The sequence below is a fragment of the Anguilla anguilla genome, chromosome 10 (genome assembly GCF_013347855.1).
Source record: "Anguilla anguilla isolate fAngAng1 chromosome 10, fAngAng1.pri, whole genome shotgun sequence".
NCBI classification, from domain to species: Eukaryota; Metazoa; Chordata; class Actinopteri; order Anguilliformes; family Anguillidae; genus Anguilla; species Anguilla anguilla.
This window is the reverse complement of record NC_049210.1, coordinates 45211208-45231752: the sequence shown is the minus strand read 5'-3', so window position 1 is coordinate 45231752 and position 20545 is coordinate 45211208. Positions and strand designations below refer to the sequence as shown.

General features: G+C 44.8%; 2 protein-coding genes across 3 annotated transcripts; both read right to left on the bottom strand.

Moving 5' to 3' along the window:
• Positions 1 to 873: 873 nt before the first annotated feature.
• LOC118206361 (protein fem-1 homolog C-like) lies at positions 874 to 11111 on the bottom strand. Its single transcript, XM_035378977.1, has 2 exons — positions 9542 to 11111; positions 874 to 3755 (listed from the first exon to the last, which is right to left on the bottom strand). The coding sequence occupies exons 1-2, from the start codon at positions 10083 to 10085 to the stop codon at positions 2425 to 2427; spliced, it is 1875 nt and encodes a 624-aa protein (XP_035234868.1). The 5' UTR covers positions 10086 to 11111; the 3' UTR covers positions 874 to 2424.
• Positions 11112 to 13868: 2757 nt separating this feature from the next.
• tmed7 (transmembrane p24 trafficking protein 7) lies at positions 13869 to 18361 on the bottom strand. Of its 2 annotated transcripts, none has more exons than XM_035378979.1 (4): positions 18236 to 18361; positions 17641 to 17819; positions 16647 to 16892; positions 13869 to 15056 (listed from the first exon to the last, which is right to left on the bottom strand). In XM_035378979.1, the coding sequence occupies exons 2-4, from the start codon at positions 17809 to 17811 to the stop codon at positions 14820 to 14822; spliced, it is 654 nt and encodes a 217-aa protein (XP_035234870.1). In that variant the 5' UTR covers positions 17812 to 17819; positions 18236 to 18361; the 3' UTR covers positions 13869 to 14819. The 2 variants fall into 2 exon arrangements, with proteins under 2 accessions (XP_035234870.1, XP_035234869.1); XM_035378978.1 differs by having other exon boundaries at positions 17641 to 17862; positions 18236 to 18348.
• Between the last annotated feature and the right edge of the window lie 2184 nt (positions 18362 to 20545).

Sequence of the window (20545 nt, the reverse complement as noted above, 5' to 3'; positions counted from 1 at the left end):
CCTCTCTTGATCTTTTTCCATATTCCCCTGTTAGACTCCAAGGCACTGGCAATTCAAATGCGTGGTATGTAAAGTCGTTCTTAAAAACTACCGAACCAGAAACTCCATCTCGCCCTGTGTCACATTTTTGATGAATGCAATCACGAACGTTAACAGAAATATTTCGCGAGTCGAGTGTCTGGGAGGAAGGGTGAGAAATTTGATTTAACAGATTTCAAGGAACCTTAAGCATTTACAGCTCCCGGTCTGGCGTGAAAAATCAGGAGATGAAAGGATACGGCTTGTTCAGCCATCCTAACAGGGCTGGTGCAGACAGCGAGCACCTCCACGCTTTCTAAAAATAACCTCCATACACCACCTTTCGCACCAGACTGGTGAGAACATTTCAAGTACGAGACTAAATAAACAAAAAAATAAATAAATAAAAATCCCATTCACACTTTTCATTCGCGTACTGGATCAACAGCCAGTTCCGCATTTTCAAGTATCAAAGCCAACGGCAATACAAACACCCCCCCACCTCCCACCTCCCACCCCCACCCCACCTCCCACCTCCCACCCCCACCCCGCCTCCCTTGGCAGACACTACAACCCACAATAAAAAGCCCAGGAGAACTGCACGGTAAACATCGCCGTGGCAACTTCACGATGACTCATCAAGCAGGGAACATTCCGTTACGGCCGTGTGACATTCTGTAGCTTCTAGGAAGTGGAGAGGCCGACAGAACTCACCCCCACGGACCAAACGGGCGAACGAGTCGCAAACCAACAAGCCGGCTGGACGTCGCGTTTCCGCAAAACGTCCAACTCAAACGTACGATGCCCAAGAGTTCGGGGGGGCGGGGAGGGGGGGGGAATAACTGAACACACAGAACAAGTGCAACATGGGTTTATTGTCAAATTTGCTCTTAAGACATTAACAGGACTTATGCCATACTGCCATATGAAGTATTGTACTCTGTGGTAATAAAGTGCGCAATACAGTCAATCACCTGATGGTCTGTCTGTAAAGTTCCTTCGGTAGGGAAATCTGCTCCTAAAAATATGAAAAGCCCTTTTTTTCGCCACATGACTAAAGCTAATGTGCATTTTTAACAAAGTGCTGCCTGTATGGAAAAGGCAGCGCGTCCGTTGCCGACTTCAAAACGATGTCAGCAGTAGTAAAAACAAATTTTTGCTCGGCCTCGAGATCGGCGGGCCTCCTGACGCTTTCTGAACGATACGCTGCGTAAAGCTCGAGAGGTGAAAATGAGAAATTACTCTAAAAAATTTTAAACCACATGCACATTCCAATCCTAGCGCTGGACCGACCCCTTAACACTCCTCGTCTCGTGTCGAAGAGTTTGCCTGACGACAACAGGGGGGTCCACAGAACATGACAATGCATTGTTAATGTTGCACACACATCATCTCCTGCTCACAAGACATTCTTTGTTGGGATGCAATAAAAGCACTTCTGTTACTTAGTCTGCGTGCTCACTTACAGTCAGACTCATTCAAGACGGGTCTAGCGAAATCCGTACACCCTAACCCATTTTTGCGTAGTGTAACGTATTCTAGAAAGTTCTGAGAGGAAAAAACAAAAAAAAAAACAAAACAAAAAAAACAAAACAAAACACAATCCATTCAAAGAAACAGGCATTTATCACAAAAATCGTAGGTATTGCACAGACGAGTGCCAACACAGAACAGTCGCATATCATAGCCTGTGCATAGGAAGAGTAAAGCACTTACGGTATCTGCAAACATGAACATCCAAACTTCGTAAAGCTTCTTTGTGGCTGGACAGAATTAAAAAAAAAACAAAAAAACAGTCCATTCCGTGCACTCTACTCAGTTCCGTGCAACCGACGCTGACAACATAAGCACTGAATTAAGAGCACAGCAAGCATTTTACAGGGATGCAAATTTACAGAATGTCCTTCCTTGGCAGAGGAATTAAATTTTTTTAAAAAGGTTTACCCAAACGAATCCCACAATTCCCTGCAACCTTTGCATAGTGACAGGAACGGAAAGCAGAAGGGGTCATGGAGAGGGCTTTCACGCGGATCCTCATAAGTAGCGTGAAATATGAAGAAATCCTTCAAGCAAACAAAAAAAGTTTAAAAAACAAAACCAACAAAAAAAAAGAGAAGCAAAACAGAAAAACAAAGAAAAGCCAAACTTTGTACAAAATTCTGTGTAGGCCAAAGTTACAGAATCTTCGAGGAAGTGAACTCGCCGTCCGATTCTGGCTTGGCAGGAAGCCATCGAAAAAAGTCTCACAAAGTTGCTTTTATTTTTGTCTTTGTACAATCATGAAGCACACAGTGGGGGGGTGGAGTGGGAGGGGGAGGAGGTCACTGAATTCAGCCTCGCCATCCGGGCAGCCACTCTCGGCGGTGGGTTTGGGGGGGGGGGAGGCGGGGGCAGGGGGGGCGGTCACTATCTGTGCAGCAGCACGAAGGCCTCCAGCTTCTCGGGGATGCAGCCGCGGTAGGCCAGCCCGTGGCCCACGATGGCGCGGGCGGCCAGGCACTGCAGCGTGGTGTGGTTGATGGGCTGGATCAGGTTCTTGGCCATCTCCTTCTCGTCCAGCAGGTCGCAGGCCGTCTGCCGGAAGGCGTTGGTGGCGTCGAAGTGCGCGCCGCTGGCCACCAGCAGGTTCATGATGTCGGGGTGGTTGTTGGCGGCCGCCACGTGCAGCGCGCTGTTGTCGTCCTCGTCGCGGCTGTCCACGTCGGCGCCGCACTCCAGCAGCACCGACGCCACCTGGTAGGACGGGAACTTGCAGACGGGGTAGCGGCCCACGCAGGTGGTGTTGCGGTCCACGGCCAGGTGCAGCGGGCTGTAGCCGCCCTTGCCCCGCGGCCGCAGCTTCAGGAAGCGGTAGATGGCCTCCTTCTTGGCGTGGTCCTCCTCCGGGGCGCAGGGCACCTTCTCCAGCAGGCACACCAGGTGCAGGATGATGGACAGCGCCTTGCTGAGCTGGGCGGGGTCCGGCGCGGGCTGCGGCTGCCCGACGGCCCGCTCGATCTCCAGCACGCTCTTGGTCAGGATGCCCATCAGGTCCTGGAAGGAGACCTGGGTGCCCAGCAGGCCCTTGGCGCGGTCCTGCAGCATGAAGGAGAAGAGCTCGGCGAAGGAGAGCAGGCTGCTGGCGGTCATGGGGCTGAGCGGGTCCAGGTTGCTCTGCTGCATGTCCAGCGCGTACTTCCACAGGTTGATGCAGCGCTCGAAGTTGCCCGAGTCGGCGTAGACGGCGCCACGGTAGCGGATGTAGTAGGACGTGTCCGGGTGCGAGGGCCCCAGGACGCGCTCGCGGATCAGCAGCGCCTGCATGCGCATCTCGTCCGGGTCCGAGATCAGGCCGTCCAGCTCGTCGGCGCTGTCCACCTCGCGCGCGTAGTCGTACGCCATGATCAGCTGCTTGGGCTCGGCCTTGCGCAGCACCTCGCCCCCGCCGTCGCCGCCGCCGTCCCCGTCGCCGTGGCGCAGGTCCATGGCCCGCTTCCAGTACTTGAGCGCCCCCAGCAGGTCGCGCTTCTTGTCCACGAAGGTGGCGCCCAGCAGCTCCAGCGCGTTGATGCGCTCCAGCCGGCCCGTCTGCTGGTGCTGCGTCAGGAAGTCCACGATGTTGGTGTGCCCCGTCACGCTGGCGGACAGCAGGGGGGTCATGCCGTACCCGTCCCGCTCCATCCGCGCCCCGTACTTCAGCAGCATCTTCATGATGTCCAGGCTGCCCGACTCGGCGCAGTCGTGCAGGGCCGTGTTACCTGCGGGGGGGGGGCAGCGGGGCGGGGGGCACAGAGAGAGGCCGTTAGCCGGAGCACAGGCGGGACACCTCGTCCGTTTCAGATGTACCGGAAAAAGACGGCACAGGTAAACCAAGAACCACCGTACCACCCACACCCACACACACACACACACACACACACACACTCACTCGCTCGCTCGCTTCAGCAAAGTTGAAAAGTTCATCGCTTCAGAAAGGATTAACAGGAATTAATTATTAATTAAGGAAAATAAAAACACCAGCTTCAGCAAAGTTTATCACTCCAGGAAGAACTAACACTTTGAAGGAGGAAAAGAAAAACAAATGCTGATTAATGGAAACAAAATGTTTCCTCATCACTTATCCAGGCTGAGCAGGTGCCAGACGTAAGGCCACGCCCACTATGACAATGCAGAAATGTATATCTTTACAGCCGAGCTATTTCTAGCCTGATAATGACACATTACTTAATAACTCCCAAACCTGCCATAATGCATTCCAACAGCAGCCAAAACGGCACTAGGGGCCCACACAGGGTGTGGTGTGCGGGTTCACCTGCCGGGGCCAGGTGTGTGCGGAGTCTGTTCAGCGGCGTGAACGTGTTCGCTGGGTAAACCCCCGGGAAATGCAGGCTGAGCGGGCAGCCAGACGGACAGCCACGCCCACTATGACACGGCTGAAACGCGCAGCCTATCTTTACGGCCGATCTGTCTTGGGCGCTGATGATGTCACGCTGTTTATTAACCGGTGAACCTTACCCGGCTCTCACCGCTGCCAGCGACCACAGACTGACTGCGGCCGACCGGACTCAATTTATCAATCAGAATCTGCTTAACCTGGGGGGGGGGGGTGTATAGAGTCAACACCTGCAGCACAGTGACGTTCCGCGCCCCGTTCAGGATGAGGGTGCAGAGAGGGGACTCCGAATTGGCGCAGAGAAACCACCGACGCGTTCTCAACCCTGCTCAGAGAAGCGAAGAGCTGCACACGCCAGATCGAGAGAGAGGAAGGCGCCGTTGTCACGGGAACGCCACCGTCATGGCGGACTGTCACCACCTGCTCACTGGCAGACGGCTGCAGGTGAAATGATCCTGGTGTCCCACGACTATTTTGTTTTCCTCTGCGGGGCGGGGGCGGGGGCGGGGGCGGGGGGGGGGGGGGGGGGGATTTGCGACATTCGCACGTAGGGCGAAGGTCAGCCGGCAGCCGTACGGACTGCACAACGCAGTCTCCCTGCAGCACTGCACTGTCTGAAATTTATTGCATAACTAACAGAGAACACAATGAACTTACGCTATAAAGTGTCAGACCACCTATTCCACCTATTCAACACAAAAATCAGCTAAGACCACTGCCAGCCAGGGAAAAGACAGGCTACAGGCTCCATTTTGTACAAGGCCATTTTGTCAAAAAGAAGACATGATTTGGCCTGAGGATGACGTTTTGCATAATCCAGCAGCTATTTATGCACAATATTTGGAGAACAATTCTCAGTTCACCTGCAATTCACACCTAGTATTTACAAACTTTTTCCCTAATGGGGGGGGGGGGAACCCACTCATTCAGATACTGGCCTTCCTGTTTGCATAAATGTCAACATCAGACTTGAAAAAAAAAAATTCAGTTTCAGTTTCATACACGTGTTTCAGAGTGGGGAAAAAAAAATTCCAATATGGTAACAATATCACTTCTCATTCTTAGACAGTATCACTTCAGAAGCAAAAGACCTTTGGAAGTAAGTACAATAAACTTCCTTGTAACGGGTTCAAACTTTCTGACAGAAATCACAACCGCCAGGTGTTCAAGTCACAACCTGGCACTAGGAGCGGCAAGGAGAAGGAGAATCTCATCTCTGCTTCACTTCCACCTACTATGCCAATGACCCGTAAGTCAGGACAACATCGGCCCGGAACACCAGCCCTGCCGCTCGTCGACGTGGCTGCTCGCGAACGTGGCTGCTCGCTAACGCGGCTGCTCGCTAACGGGGCTGCTCGCTAACGCGGCTGCTCGCTAACGCGGCTGCTCGCTAACGGGGCTGCTCGCTAACGGGGCTGCTCGCTAACGGGGCTGCTCGCTAACGGGGCTGCTCGCTAACGGGGCTGCTCGCTAACGGGGCTGCTCGCTAACGGGGCTGCTCGCTAACGGGGCTGCTCGCTAACGGCGGTTCACCGGGGGAAATCGCACGCGTCTACAGCGCTCTCCCACAACCAGCGGCCGCTGAGACGAGGGTGTGAACAAGAACCCGGAGCCCGGCGTCTGCTAATTCCACCAGAAAGACAGGATTCCCGCCCATCGACATCCACGCCCACAATCAGCTACACCTCAGCGCCAGCATCTCCAAGCCTCCCAGCTAAGGACCCGCATTAGTTCCCAATGGCTCTGAAGAATTTCAGAGATCACAAATGCATTCCAATATGCCAAACAAAACACTTTTCTTTCCAGTGCTTTAAATTGCTGTACAACCCATCACACTTAAAGTTGTATAACTATAGGAAATGGACCATCACACAATTCCACCTCACACTCAAAATGAAGTTTTACAACTATAGGAAATGGAGTATCATACAATTCCACCCCACACTAAAAATAAAGTTTTATAGCTATATGAAATGGTCCATCGTACAATTCCAAATCCCATCAGCAGCTACAAGCACACCCAGGTAAATTTAAATAAAGAGTCAATCAAATAACACTGACAGCATTAAAACTATAGGCTTGCGACAGCATTCTGTGTGGCCACTTGGTTTAGAAGAGAGATTCTTAGAAGGCCTCAGTCAACAGTGATGGGAAAAAGGAACTCGCAAATCAATGCAGAATATTCACAAGACAACTTCTCCATTATGAAGGCTTTTCTCAAGATCCCTCAAAACATAGGAAAATGTATTTGCTGTAGTAAGTCATTTTTAAATGTCGGAGGGAAATTTGCTAAGTCCCATTTGTTGATCCCGATTAATCACCCTGTGATACACGCTCAGGCACTCATATAAAAGACCCTGAGCAGTAAAAAATATGACTTAATAGATACTGTACATAAAAAGTCAGTTGAGATTTGAATGAGGCTCACACCTGTAACTCAGTACTGCTGGATATTCAGTGCTCAGTACACATTCAGAAAGTGCACTAGGTCTTTAAAAAAAAGAGTAGCATGTCCAAAATCACAACTCTCGAATGATTATATTATAGAATATAATATTTAATGTCGGCTAATATTCGGGTTCTGGTGGCAGCACATCAGAGGTGACCGTTCAAATGGGGGAAAAAAACAGGAATAAATTGGGCCAAATGGCCCAACGTGGAAAAACTTGAGAAACTTTGATATGGAAACACTTGTAAAAATTACAAGGAAGTGACGAGAGAGAAAAGCCCACAGTTTAAATGCAGCAAATATAAACAGTCACGTTTCTGTCCCGCTCAGAGAGCGTTCCTGTTGCGTTCCTGTTGTGTTCCTCTGGGGAAACTGCTATGCAAGCAGGCCACATGGAAATGAACAGGGGCTCATGGGCAGTGTCCCCATTACTGCAGAATCCGGCCTTAAAAACGCAGGAAGGTCGCGTCCCCTCGTGTTTCTGAAGCGCACGTTAAACACACCTCACACAGCCTACTCTGTTTACCGCCGTCACCTTCGAGCGCCACATCAGTGCGGCCTGTGCGAGGCTTCTCCTGCCCCCAGGTATTCCGCTGTGAATTTCGCTGAATCTCCGGGAACAGCTGAGCGATGCGTTGCGCAGCCAACTCCCCACACCGCAATGCACCGCAGCTCGTTTCGGAAAGCTCACAGGCCGGGCAGGTACGGAGTGAATCGCACAGGAATTCCGCTCTCCCTGATTGGCTGAATTGGTTCTCGATTTGACCTCGGTGACTGATGTCGCTAAACGGATGTAGCAGCTCATAAAAAGGCGATGCTCCTGACAGGTAACAAGTACACGTCGTGCGAGCTTTGAAATGAGCACGTGCCGTATTTGGATAAAAGCCACTTTCGATGGCCAACGTCATCCGCCCTGATTGTCAAATTCAATGGATGTTCCCTTTTGTATTAAAATGGTTTAGTAGGCTACAGTTTCCATCTAGGACTCATAGCTCAACAGTGTACCATTTTTAAAAATTTAAAACGACATAATAGCCCATGCTAGTGTTAGCTGATATTGGGCTTGAGTACTGCCCTTAACAATGACAACAGCACCCCATGATTCATACTTGAGTTAAACACTTCGTAATGACTTTGGCTATAGAAGGTTGGGAAGGAAATGACCACTACGGCTCCGAGTAATTTGTGCAAGCCCCTAATAAACAGAAGATCATTGAGCCCATTTGTTTGAGAGAGACTTCTTAGCTCATAGGTGACAAATATACGAAATATGAAGTCGTTATCAGGAAGGTCCAAATCATCCAAGTAAACATAACACATTGTGCATGGATTATGCAAATTAACACACCCTCATGAGTTGAAGAACCATATAAGTCCATAATTTTCTAAATTTGATAAATATATACTTATCATTGGACACTGGACATTATCAAGTCATTCACCATTAAAATGCTAAGTGCGCACATCATTCAAAGCTATGTAGTAAGACACTGTTCCAGTTATACCCCTGAGGTGGTTTCCTAACCACTACGCTATATGAAGCCAGCCATCTGTATGTATATGTGTGTGTGTGTGTGTGTGTGTATATATATATATATATATATGTGTGTGTGTATGTATGTATGTATAAATAATTGTGTGACTAGTGAATTTCCTCATCCACAAGCCAACCTGACTGGTTCAATCAAGGTTGAGTTCAGGCCTTGCTATGAGGCCAACATATCAAACACAAAAATAGACACTTCAAAGCCTCAATCGCCGTGATCTACATACGGAGCAACTGGGGACAACATGTTGAGGGCCTATCAGGGCAAAGAGGCCGGCCTTACAACTGGGGACAACATGTTGAGAGCCTATCAGGACAAAGGGGCCAGCCTTGTAGGAACGCGCATCGTAAAACCGACATCTCAATGACAAAGTCTTCCCACGATCCAGCTCAACGATGGATCCTGCTGTCCCATTGACCGATTACCCACAATTCCACTGATGCTTCAAAAGTCTCCCCAAGAGTGCGGATTTAAAAATGGCCTTTTTTGGGTTCACGGCACTCTTCCAGTCATTCCACAGGACTGAATGGACTTGCAGTGCATTTACCGCCCTCCAGTACACAAATTCTCCAAGTTCACACCTCTTCTCTTTATCACCCCCGACTGGCCAACAAATGCACCGCTCATATCTCAGCAGACTGGTGCTGGTGAACCTTGTAGCAGTGAACCACACTGCCAGTATTACATGTGAGCCTTCATCTCTCTCCCTGCACGCACGTGCTTCTAATTACCGGCCATCTCTGTCAGTACCTCTGTTCTTCCCTCCCCCCCCCCCTCCCCCCCCCCCCCTCCCCCCCCCCCACTGTAGGGACCTGCTCAATTTCTGACCCCCTCAGTCAAACTGTCACAACCAACAGCATACACTCATAGTACTGGAAGTTCTTACGAAGCTTGCCAAACAATCAGACTTTTCCCAGCTAACTGGCCAGTGATGGGCCTGCACCATATTAATTTTCTTTTGCATACCACAGGTAGTAAATCAAATCATTTTAATCAAACACACACAACTAATTATCTTTGTAATAAATCTTGTGCTGGCTCCAATTTGAATGAATTTGCTGGGGGGCCCTTGTTCAGCCTGCAAGTTGAACAACCAGTCTGTGTTAAACACCAAGTCAATATTGTACTACACAGACATGAAATGCAATTTCTTACCTTTAACACTTTTCCTATTAACATCTGCACCTTTTTCCAAGAGGTACTGGGCAATCTCCTTATGTCCTTTGTAACACGATATCATGAGGCAGGTGTGACCGTGTCTGTTCGCTACTTCCAGATCAGCCTTGTGCTCTACCAGGTATTTCACAATGTCAAGATGCCCGTCAAAGCAGGCGGCCCGCAAAGGGGTTGAATTCGTGAGCGTCGTATTGTTCACCGCGGCACCGTGACCCAGTAATGACTGCACCACTTTCAGGTGCCCGGCAGCAGAGGCGGCCCACAGCGGCGGAGCTCCCTCGATGGTTTCGCCATCAAAATTCACTGACCCACCGATTTCAACCGGGGCAGCACAACACTCCAAAAGGTACTCGACCAAATCCAGATGCCCGTAGCGCGCAGCCATCAGCAACGGAGTCGCTCCATTGGTCTTTTCTTCCATGAGCTTGGTAACTTCATGTCCAGCTTTGTTCTCCAAAAGCTTCTGTAACAACCGCAGCTTGCCGTCCCTGGCTGCGTTGTACACTGCCGTCTTGAGATCCATTGATCTAGTCAACTAGCAAACGCTAGCCAATTACTCTTGAGGTATTACACTATCACCGCGTCGCAAGCAGCAAGAAAGGAAATAATGGGGTGTATCTTTTACGTTAGCTCCTTGCTAGAAATACGTTGTCCATCAAGCAAGTCAAACTAGATTTGTTAGTCCGGACAGGTCACGGTACCTGGTTAGCCAACAAGCATTAATTAATTAGCTAATCAGTATTCTCACAGATAGGCAAGTTAAACAACCACAAACAATTTCTAGGGGTGGGTGGAGATATCCGAATACAAACTACACACTGCTATTATTTATTTGATAATCGTGAACCATTCCCTCCCCCCTTTGTCTAACAGGCTTGCTACGGCAGCTTATGCTGGCTAACAAGCTACTGTAGCTAGTTAGCGCGCAAGCTACTCTTTCAGATCGCTTGCTAGGTCACTCTGCTATATCCTCGACGTCGATTTCCATAACAGCAAACTGTCGCTCCGCTTTCGATAAAATACAAGGACGAGACATTTTCTTAAAGAATCAATTCAGTTTGTTTAGACATGATACCTTAAAATAGTACTCCCGATTAATTATCAAATTTAACGTGGGCCAAACCGAGGTAGCTCACGGACTGCTAGTTAGATGCTTCCACCCCCGCTTTGGTTTCCTGTGTGTATCTCCAGAAAAAGATGATGATGACGTCCAGTCCCTTCTTTTGGTCGCCGTCTTCCTAAACACTTTATCAAAATGCGATTTCTTGGTGATGCCAGTAAATCAAATCCCCATAAATCTCTATTAGGTAAAAATAAACATTCGTCAATAACAGTGTCGATATGTATACTTGTTCAATAGCTAGCTACCAATCACCAGGGTGTACCCGTCCACCTACACGCCGGTTTCATCACGACCTAATACCCACAGTACAATTCTGCCTGATGAAAAACAAAGCTTTCTTAACTCTCCTGTTTATTGACAGGGCTGTGGTCCAATCACAGCGCTGATATACTGCTACGGCATTCTGACGAAAAATTACTACCCCGTTGCTTAATGGAAAATGCTGCAATATCCAGGCGGCTAGATTCAGAACTTTTCGATACTAGTCAGCTACTATGATCACGATGTCGATGACGCTGATGAATATGCAACACTTTTTAAAGCAAGCAGGCTATTGGAGTTGAACTGTTAAAACGATTTGGTCTTGTGGTATGGCAAAATGTTCTTGAAGCTATTTGAATACATTCCTATTCTCTCATTTAAAATTAATTCGCGAAGTTCCAAAGCCTGGGTGGAAAGTACATTCGTTGTTAAGTTTATATTTACAACTTTAGAGGTTTCGAGTACAAAATAATCTATTTGGGGAAATTTTGAGTCTAAACTGCAGACCATTCTGATTAAGCTTGGTGTGAGGTATATGGACAGCCAATTTTTTGTGACATTATCATTGTTTGGTGATGGTGACTAAGAACAGCTAAACAATTAACTTTTACGAGTTACATAGTAATTATATGTGAGCTTCCAGGTGAAGATGACGTCCAAATCAAACAAGACAGGTAGTGCTGGGAGGCTTAGGCCTACTTGACCATGGTTATACTTCGAAAAGCAAATGTTTCAGCATTTTATATATAATCTTCCTAAGTGTTCTGTGATGAACTTATGCGAATTGGCCACTGTCCACCATGAGGCAAAGCTAGCCCCTGTAGACCTTACATTTAAAGCTTGGAAAGTTATATGAATATTTGCAAATGCAAAGTTGTACAGGCTGGCAATAATTTTGTCAAGATTATTTAATCTGATTGGCTGACCCTGGCTGATACTGTAAAAATGGCAAATAAAATATATAAATATAATTATTATAAGTGTATAAGCAAAAAAAAGTTACACTTAAGGTCTTTAGCATCAGCATCTTAAAAAAGGCATTCATAAAGTGGATTAATGAAGTCATTTCAAGAGCCAACGGCAGAACGAGAGGACGCACGTGGACATGAGTAAAAGGTAAATTTAATAGCTATAGTTGTGAGTTTTTCTTCACAGACAGTTATTAACGGATAGAACAGCTCACCAGGGATTCCAGTGTTAGCAGAGACTTTGAACTATTCAAGACCAGGCTTGTCATAGTGTTGGATGTTGTACCTAGTTAAGACTGTAGGCAAAATGAAGAGCCTTATAGGCGGAATGGTCTCTTACAATTCAGCTTTCTCATTAAAAAAAAATGTTCATATGTATTTTAGGACAAAGCTCAGGGAAGGTTATGATTGGGGTAACAAAAATATACAAAGCGTGTAGTCCTACAAATAATGTTTGATATGCATAATAAAATGTTCCTTGTTCTGTTTTAACACAGAACCTACCTTGTCACCTTTTCCATAGTCTATGAACATTGTAAAGAGTCAAGGTGTGATGAAGAAACTGGTCTTGTATAATCTGTATACACCACACCTTTGGCAGGTGTGAGCTCATTGAAGAGAGCACATGCACAGGCCAACGCCCATGACCAAATTCCATTTGAAGCTTGTCACCGATGTCACGTGATCGTAAGTTGTGAATCAAAACTGAAGAGAAACTAGTGTCCTACTTATTAAACCTTTGACTCATTTCCACTTGGGTCCTGTTGTATATTTATATTAAAATACTATATCATATTGGTTTATAATTTTTAAAGGACCATAATTATATGGAAAAATGTGGAGTAGTATTCACTGAGGAGTATGTCTTGAGGGCTACCTGTTTCAACACAAACTATTACAGTCATGTGCATTTAAAAGGCTTAGTGAAGTATGCGTAATTAGAGTCCTGACTCTGAAAATGCTTTTATATAATTGATAAATGACAAGCCCATATTGAACGAATGACCTGCCATCATTATGTACTCTTATATTTGTGTAAATGTAACGCCTGATAAGAAAATTTTTTGTTATTGATTTTTTGATAAAATGAGCAAGAAATCGTTGAATTGGGAAAAAAAGACAGGAAAGATAACAGTTCTAAGAAGAAGAAAAGGAACCATTCAATGCAGTGGAGCAACAGACACATTTATAAGGTTTGTGTTATCACACCTCCTCCTAGTGGCTGAAGGAAGAAACACAGCGAAACAGACCGGCGTTATGCAAGCGGAACAGAAAATATAGATCGGCACGCTTCCACAATTGAACGTGGAACAATTTGCACAATTGAATGCATTCAATTCAAACATTACAAAAAAAGTTAAATATTGATGAGTGAGAACTTACCTCATCAAGTACTACTTTAGTATAAACAAATGAAAAAAATGTGTTTGTGAAACAACAGTGTAGCTGGAGATCCCACTGTATTTTCACATTTGCTTTATTAAAATATGTTTGTAGGAAGGAAAAGTGCAGACCAAAAATGGACAAATTTTCCATCAATTGAATTTAGATGACAAGCCCAGAATTAAAAACTAGCAACTGCGGTGTTGAATTTTGGAGGTGCCAGTCCATATCATTTGAATACTGCTCCTTGTAAAAATTGCACAGCTCAATAGCCTGGCAAAAAAGCTAAACATTCACATTGGCTAACTCTAATGTTAGCAGTACGGATTCAATTCATACCAGAGTGCAGTTATTTTTTTTCTTTTTTTCCTTGATATTCAAGGTCTAAAAACTAAGAGAACTAAATACAGTGATTTGAACCGAGTTGGCCAAAGGTAAGTTGAACTCGTTGAAGCAGTACAAACTGATCCTGTTTGCATACCGTTTGTGCTTTGCACAGTGTTTTGGCACAGATCTGTGCAAACGTCATCCTGGGTGTAAGATTTGTTCAGTAAATGGGTTACAAAAGTAGTGGGGTTTCACACAAAATGTTTATTCGCCATTGTGAAACAGACAGATGTCATTGCCAATGAGTTCTGACAAAACCGTCTGTGTGTGGAAACGATACGAACATACCCTAACAGCGGAAACAAAGACCACATAATTAAAAGAACGGGCTAAAAAACAATACCATAAAGTTATGTGCTTACAACTTTTTTCAATTTATTTCCGATTTCACTATACATACCAGAGAAGGGGACCAATTACGTTCAAAGAAAGAACTTGCTCTCGAATCAACCGATAATGTACGAAAGCCAAATTTACAAAAACAACTCAACAGTGGGACAAAGGAGAGGCCAATCTCCCAACTTGTACAATTTTGTACACCAAAAATAAAAGTTCTGTAACCTCAGCTTACATTTCGGTTCTGACTCAAAGGTAGGAGTTGTATCGCTGTAGACGGTGCAGTGAAAGAGATTTGGAACGTGGGGGAGGAGTCTCCTCGTTTGGACTGCTGGCACGGCATGAGTGGTGCATTCTGAAGAGATGAATTAACTTCTAACACTACAGTTTAACATCTAATAAAGAATCAAAAGCATCTCAAGTTCAAGACCTGCAAGACAGAATATTAGTATTTTCATATATTCAGGTCCACAGTGGTGTAAAAAAAACCAAAAAGAAAAAAAAAAACCCATATCCTTATTATAATAAATTAATTTGCAACCTTTCCAGGTAGCATTTCCTGCACTTACAACCTTTAGAATAATTAATTGGGTCTTTAAAAGTAAATACAGAGCGTGACTTTTTTTTTTTTTCTTCTTTACGCATTAACAAAGAAAATGGAATCTTTAAAAAAAAAAAACAAAAAAAAAAAAAAAAAAAACTTGTGAACTTCCACTGGCTGTGGTCAGTCTGTCGAAGTCCATCCGGTATGGGGCTCTGAGCCAGAGCTGGGGTGGGGGTGGGTTTGGGAGGGGAGATGTTAAGACCCCACGCGGGTGGTGGTGGTCTTCTTGTCTGAGAAGAAGCTCCTGAGCAGCACCACCTGGCTGATGCTGACCACCAGCAGGATGAAGGCCTCGCCGATGGACCAGAAGGCCACCCTGGTGTTGAGGTCTTCAGCCCGGCTGCGGCCCTGGGCCTCCCGGAGACGGAAGTGGGTCTGGTAGTCGATGACGGACTTCAGGGCCTCGTGGATGGAGACGCAGGCCGATTCCATCTGCCAGGGAGGACATCGAGCCAGAGTTAGCGGGAAAGCGCGAGGCACCCCGCGAGGTTCTCTACAGACAAACCTGAGTGGATTCAAGTGCCCTCTCCCACCCCATAAAACACAGCAATGTGTTATAAGTACAGCTTTGCTTTAAGAAACCCATACGTGTAATCGGCATCAATGATTTCTGGCAAATTTCCACCTTTTAATGAGGGCTTAACAAAGCTGCATGCATAGCATCAGATTACATAACACATGCTTTGTGAAAGAACAGAAGCAACATAAGAGCGATACTTCATAAGGAAAACAAGCGACAGATCAATCGGAGCTCAAAGTGGTCTCCTCTTCTTGTCTACAAATAATATGCCTGGCAGCCTTCTGTAGGAGATTAGAAATAATTTAAGTAATTCACATTAGTTTGAAAAGACAGTTTGGAAAAGGCTGTGAACACACAACGTTCCAGACGACATGACAGCCCAGCGTCCACCCTTTGAGATCCCAAAGGTCTCCTTTTTACCAGGTAGCAGGTGGTCATTTAGGTCTACATTTACCATGTTGCCCTCGCCCCTACAGGAATGCATTTGAGAGAACTTTCAACAAACTGTGGCCATTATCTGAGCCTGTCTGGAGTCATTCTCCTTTCAGTCAGAACCCGTACTCACTGCTACTAAACCTAAGACAAATTAACCCTTTACGTGAATAGAGTACCCTCCCAGAATGCACAGTGACATGCTTTCCCACTCAAACCGCGATTAACTCTTAGAGGACGACCACGTCTAAATTTGCTTATTACACTCCCCCATAACCAACCTTAACGAGTCCAGATATGAGGCACGTAAAAGCAAAGGCTGGATAAACCGGTAAAAATTTAAATAAGCACGACAGCTGACACAATTTCAAAAAACTGAATAGCATATCTGGCAGGAAGCTAATGTGGGAGACGGTCACGTAGGAGTGGAGGGGGAAGGGATAAGGCTTCTGTTGACAGGTCATAAAAGTCACTGTGACTACAACTGTGTTAACTGACAGAAAAGAGATGGAAGCTATGAAAACAGAACAAGTCATCCTGGACACAAGATGAACGTGAAAATCAAATTATGACAGTTATTTGGTAGAATTCTTTGTAGTTACCTGTAACTGTCTCTTAGGACAGGGGTTCCCAAACTCAGTACTGATGGAGCACTGCCTATGCTGGTTTTCATTCCAACTACAATTCCAATCCCTGAATTTTAACAGGCTGTTATTTTCCTTAATTAAAGTGCTTTTCATGTTTAGGGGGATTTTTTACCCACTGTTAAAATTCTGGGACTGCAATTGTTGTTGGAACAAAAAACGACCACAGGGGTCCCTCGGGACCGAGTTTGGGAACCACTGTCTTAAAATTAAATTTTAAAAAAATCACATGAAGTTTTGTCATAGATTACACCAAAACACAAACATAGATACAAAAATAGACATTAGACACCAATATTACAGGCATTTCCTAACATTACTGGAACAGGAAATAGGAAATAGAGCATTGGGCTCATAATTGGACTCAAACAGTTCAACTGTAATTTTACCAAAGACCAAAAGTTTTTTTTTAAATTCCTTGCATACCTGGGTCAAAGCAGTCACTCTGTTCTCATTGGGAAAGAGAGGAGGATCTTCTCCGACTTGAAAATCAAAGTAGACCGTCTTGTGTGTGAACGTGGAGAACTCGTTGCTGAAGCAGAACTTGTACGTCCCGTTTTTCGCAGCCGTGAAGGTAAAGCTGTCGTACTGCTTTTTCATTTCTTTGTACAGGACCACCCCGTCCGCGTCCTCCAGGCGACAGTCAACGTCATAATGGCCTCCGGTCACCACCTGTGCGTGATCAACACATCCTGTTTTCACGCGCAAGTTAGGCTGGACACGTCTCAGAGTAGAGATCCACTTAGCAAAATGATTTTCAAATGAAGCACTCAGCTGTGACATACAGCACAGTTAATGTGTTTGTCTTCACTTACTCCAGATTAGCCAGGACAGTTTGCGAAGTAATTCTAAATGTTTATCATCAACTAAAATGGCAGAAGATATTATCGCATCCAGATCTGATTTCAGATCAGAGCTTTCAATCCACTGTGTCAGTTACGGTGCGTTTTAAATTCATTAAGACAGGTTACTTATGAATTTATTCTTAATGCATGGGTATCAATAACTGAGAGAATCCATGAAAACATCATACTTTAAAGACTGGAATTATCCTCAACTGGACAATCTGATACCAAGTGAATGCCCCAAGTTTAATTGGCAAGCCAACTGTCTGCATACTGTACTGATTTTAAATTCAATTCAGATAAAAATGGGAGATGACCCATTAAATGAATATACATCATGCCGACACCACAAACTGTATGATGATGATTATTCTTATAGGTGGAGGATGTGGTAGTAGTTGCATGTATGCACGTAGATTAAAACAAACAAACAAAAATATATATATATACACACACACATACGTGCATACACATATATAAATCATTTTTACATCTTACTCTAATTACTACCACACCCGCCTCCACCTATAATAATAACAATATAAAACGTCTCGGCCACCGAAATAAATGTATACCTGAAATTCAAGCGTGCACTTCGTGCCGATCGTGATGTCTTCATAGAAGCACTGCTTGGCGTTGTCAGGAAGCTCGAAGGTTAGTTCCGAGCCGAACACCCATCCGAAAAGCAACTGGGCCCACAGCACCTGAACCACTGCTCTGACGTGTCCGTGATGGGCGCCGCACATCTTAATGACTGGATGGCAAGGATATGCAAAAACTGATGAAGTAACACGCTCCTGTGGGTTAAAAATCACACAGTGTAACTCCGGCAACACCGACTCAAGAACCAAACGAACATTTAGGGTATTTATTAACCGATATAACGAATAAAATGAACACACGGATTGACAAAGCCAGCAAACCCGGATATAGCTGGCTAGCCCTAGCAAGCTAGCTCGGCCGATATCGGCCAAGAAGAATTTCCAACGCTTAGTTGGCTCGCTGACTTAGCTCGTTGAATTAATTGCTTTCTAAGGCTGTTCCGTTGTTAACACAGTGGTTTAAAATAAATTATAGCTAGCGACCGAAACAGCTGTGGCAGGTCAAGACATATATTCTATTTTACGTTTAAATAATTGTCATCACAATATGATTTTACGCACAGCTTACCTCCAGTTCCTCACCCGGATGAAAGCAAATAAGCACCTCCTGCGTGGCAAATGATTATTCGAAGATTATATATTTTAATAAGATACTGAACTCTGTATTGTTAATTCCGGAAAGGTCGGTCCCTGCTCTGGTTCTATCGTCGCTGTCGTAAAACCCGGATCTTAATACTATTTAAAGTTCTTCAGTGTAAACCGGAACTTTCTTATTGTGCAGAAAAGGAATTTGGAGAGTGGATTCTCTATTGTGGCGGAAGTGTTGACCTTCCATCACGGAAGAAATACCAACGTTACTAAAGAGAAGAAGCCACAATATCTCATCTAGCGCCCCCTGCCACTAGTAAGTACAAACAACCTCTTAAATGACGGGGCGAGATAGGGCTAAATTGTTAAAGTTGTAATTTTTGACTCAGAAGCATTTGATCTTCATTTTTTCCAGGTCTTGGAAACTACTGAGTACAATATTATTCACACGACCACTTGTTTCTGAATTTTTGAGATTTTTTCTTCTAACTTCCGTAGCGCTATGTGTCTAAAGACATGTCAGGTGAACCTGGACGCTTGACTGCATTACGACGAAGCATATGGAGCCAGTCGTTTGCAATGAGCACAAACAAATGAACACTTCTTATCTTAAAAAGTGTAATAAATATTTTCTCTGAGCAAAATGCACGTGCTGTTCCTTCTTGGTCTAACCAACACTTACTCTATTAAGTCCCTGGAATTATGCCTGTCATTTTATTTAACTTAAGGAACACATAAGGGGGCATTATGTTGAAATGAGTTAAAGATTCTGCGTAACTAACAGGAATTATTTCTTAACACGTAGTTTTCAATGTAAGCTATACAACAACTCGCCAGATCGTGGGGTAGATGCAGAGACTTGGCGTATTCCTGGTCTGCTGCATTGCTATAACAGTGTCCACCAGATAGCAGTAGAATGCTATCATAGGAGTTACTGGACGGGTGAGTCGGCAGTGAAATATGCAGTGGTATTCCAATTACATTCTGAGCAAATATTGTCCTTTCTGAATTATATGGACTATTTGACAGTATAATAATAATAATAATAATAATAATAATAATAATAATACATAATAATAATGTGTACAGTCTAATGATTGACTGTGCGGTCTGATGACGGATTGTGCGGTCTGATGACGGATTGTGTGTTGAGGTGTTGTGTCCTTGATCACTGTATTTGATTTTATCTGTTTAATTGTCTTCCTTTCCTGTGGTGGGGAGGGGACCGGTGGGGGAGTCTTCCATACATTATGCATTGTGTATCCCTGTTTTATTTTGTGTTCTTTTATAAATTTTGTTTTCTTATTTCAGTAAACCACTGCACTTTTCATGCAGAAACAAAATTAAGTCAAATAAATAAATAAATGCACGCAGTAGTAGCTAGTATAGAAAGGTAAAGAAGAGGTAATAGAATATATTGACGTATTCTAGGTGGCTGGTCAACAGCTGAGCCTCAAATTTCGGAATAAGCGGATATGACCAGCAGAGACCAGCTGACACGCTTACCAGAAGGTAACAGCATTTGCCAGAATGCAGCGGGACTGGGATCTGGACCAGGAGTTGGGTAAAACTCAAAGTGAGAAGGAGCGTGACTTCTTATCTTAAAAAGGGTAATAAATATTTTCTCTGACCAAAATGCACGTGCTGTTCCTTCTTTGTCTATCCGACACTTATTCTATTAAGTCCCTGGAATTATGCCTGTCATTTTATTTAACTTAAGGAACACATAAGGGGGCATTATGTTGAAATGAGTTAAAGATTCGGCGTAACTAACAGGAATTATTTCTTAACACGTAGTTTTCAATGTAAGCTATACAACAACTCGCCAGATCGTGGGGTAGATGCAGAGACTTGGCGTATTCCTGGTCTGCTGCATTGCTATAACAGTGTCCACCAGATAGCAGTAGAATGCTATCATAGGAGTTACTGGACGGGTGAGTCGGCAGTGAAATATGCAGTGGTATTCCAATTACATTCTGAGCAAATATTGTCCTTTCTGAATTATATGGACTATATGACAGTATAATAATAATAATAATAATAATAATACATAATAATAATGTGTACAGTCTGATGATGGACTGTGCGGTCTGATGACGGATTGTGCGGTCTGATGACGGATTGTGTGTTGAGGTGTTGTGTCCTTGATCACTGTATTTGATTTTATCTGTTTAATTGTCTTCCTTTCCTGTGGTGGGGAGGGGACCGGTGGGGGAGTCTTCCATACATTATGCATTGTGTATCCCTGTTTTATTTTGTGTTCTTTTATAAATTTTGTTTTCTTATTTCA

What these genes read in the sequence shown, in the direction of transcription:
- LOC118206361 (XM_035378977.1), bottom strand. Translation starts at nt 10,085, where the DNA reads ATGGATCTCAAGACGGCAGTGTACAACGCAGCCAGGGACGGCAAGCTG. An exon ending in TAATAGGAAAAGTGTTAAAG is followed by an intron (nt 3,756 to 9,541) that starts GTAAGAAATTGC and finishes CCCCCCCCGCAG; the next exon opens with GTAACACGGCCCTGCACGAC.
- tmed7 (XM_035378979.1), bottom strand. Translation starts at nt 17,811, where the DNA reads ATGTGCGGCGCCCATCACGGACACGTCAGAGCAGTGGTTCAGGTGCTG. An exon ending in AGTGCACGCTTGAATTTCAG is followed by an intron (nt 16,893 to 17,640) that starts GTATACATTTAT and finishes GATCACGCACAG; the next exon opens with GTGGTGACCGGAGGCCATTA. An exon ending in GAGTGACTGCTTTGACCCAG is followed by an intron (nt 15,057 to 16,646) that starts GTATGCAAGGAA and finishes CCTCCCTGGCAG; the next exon opens with ATGGAATCGGCCTGCGTCTC.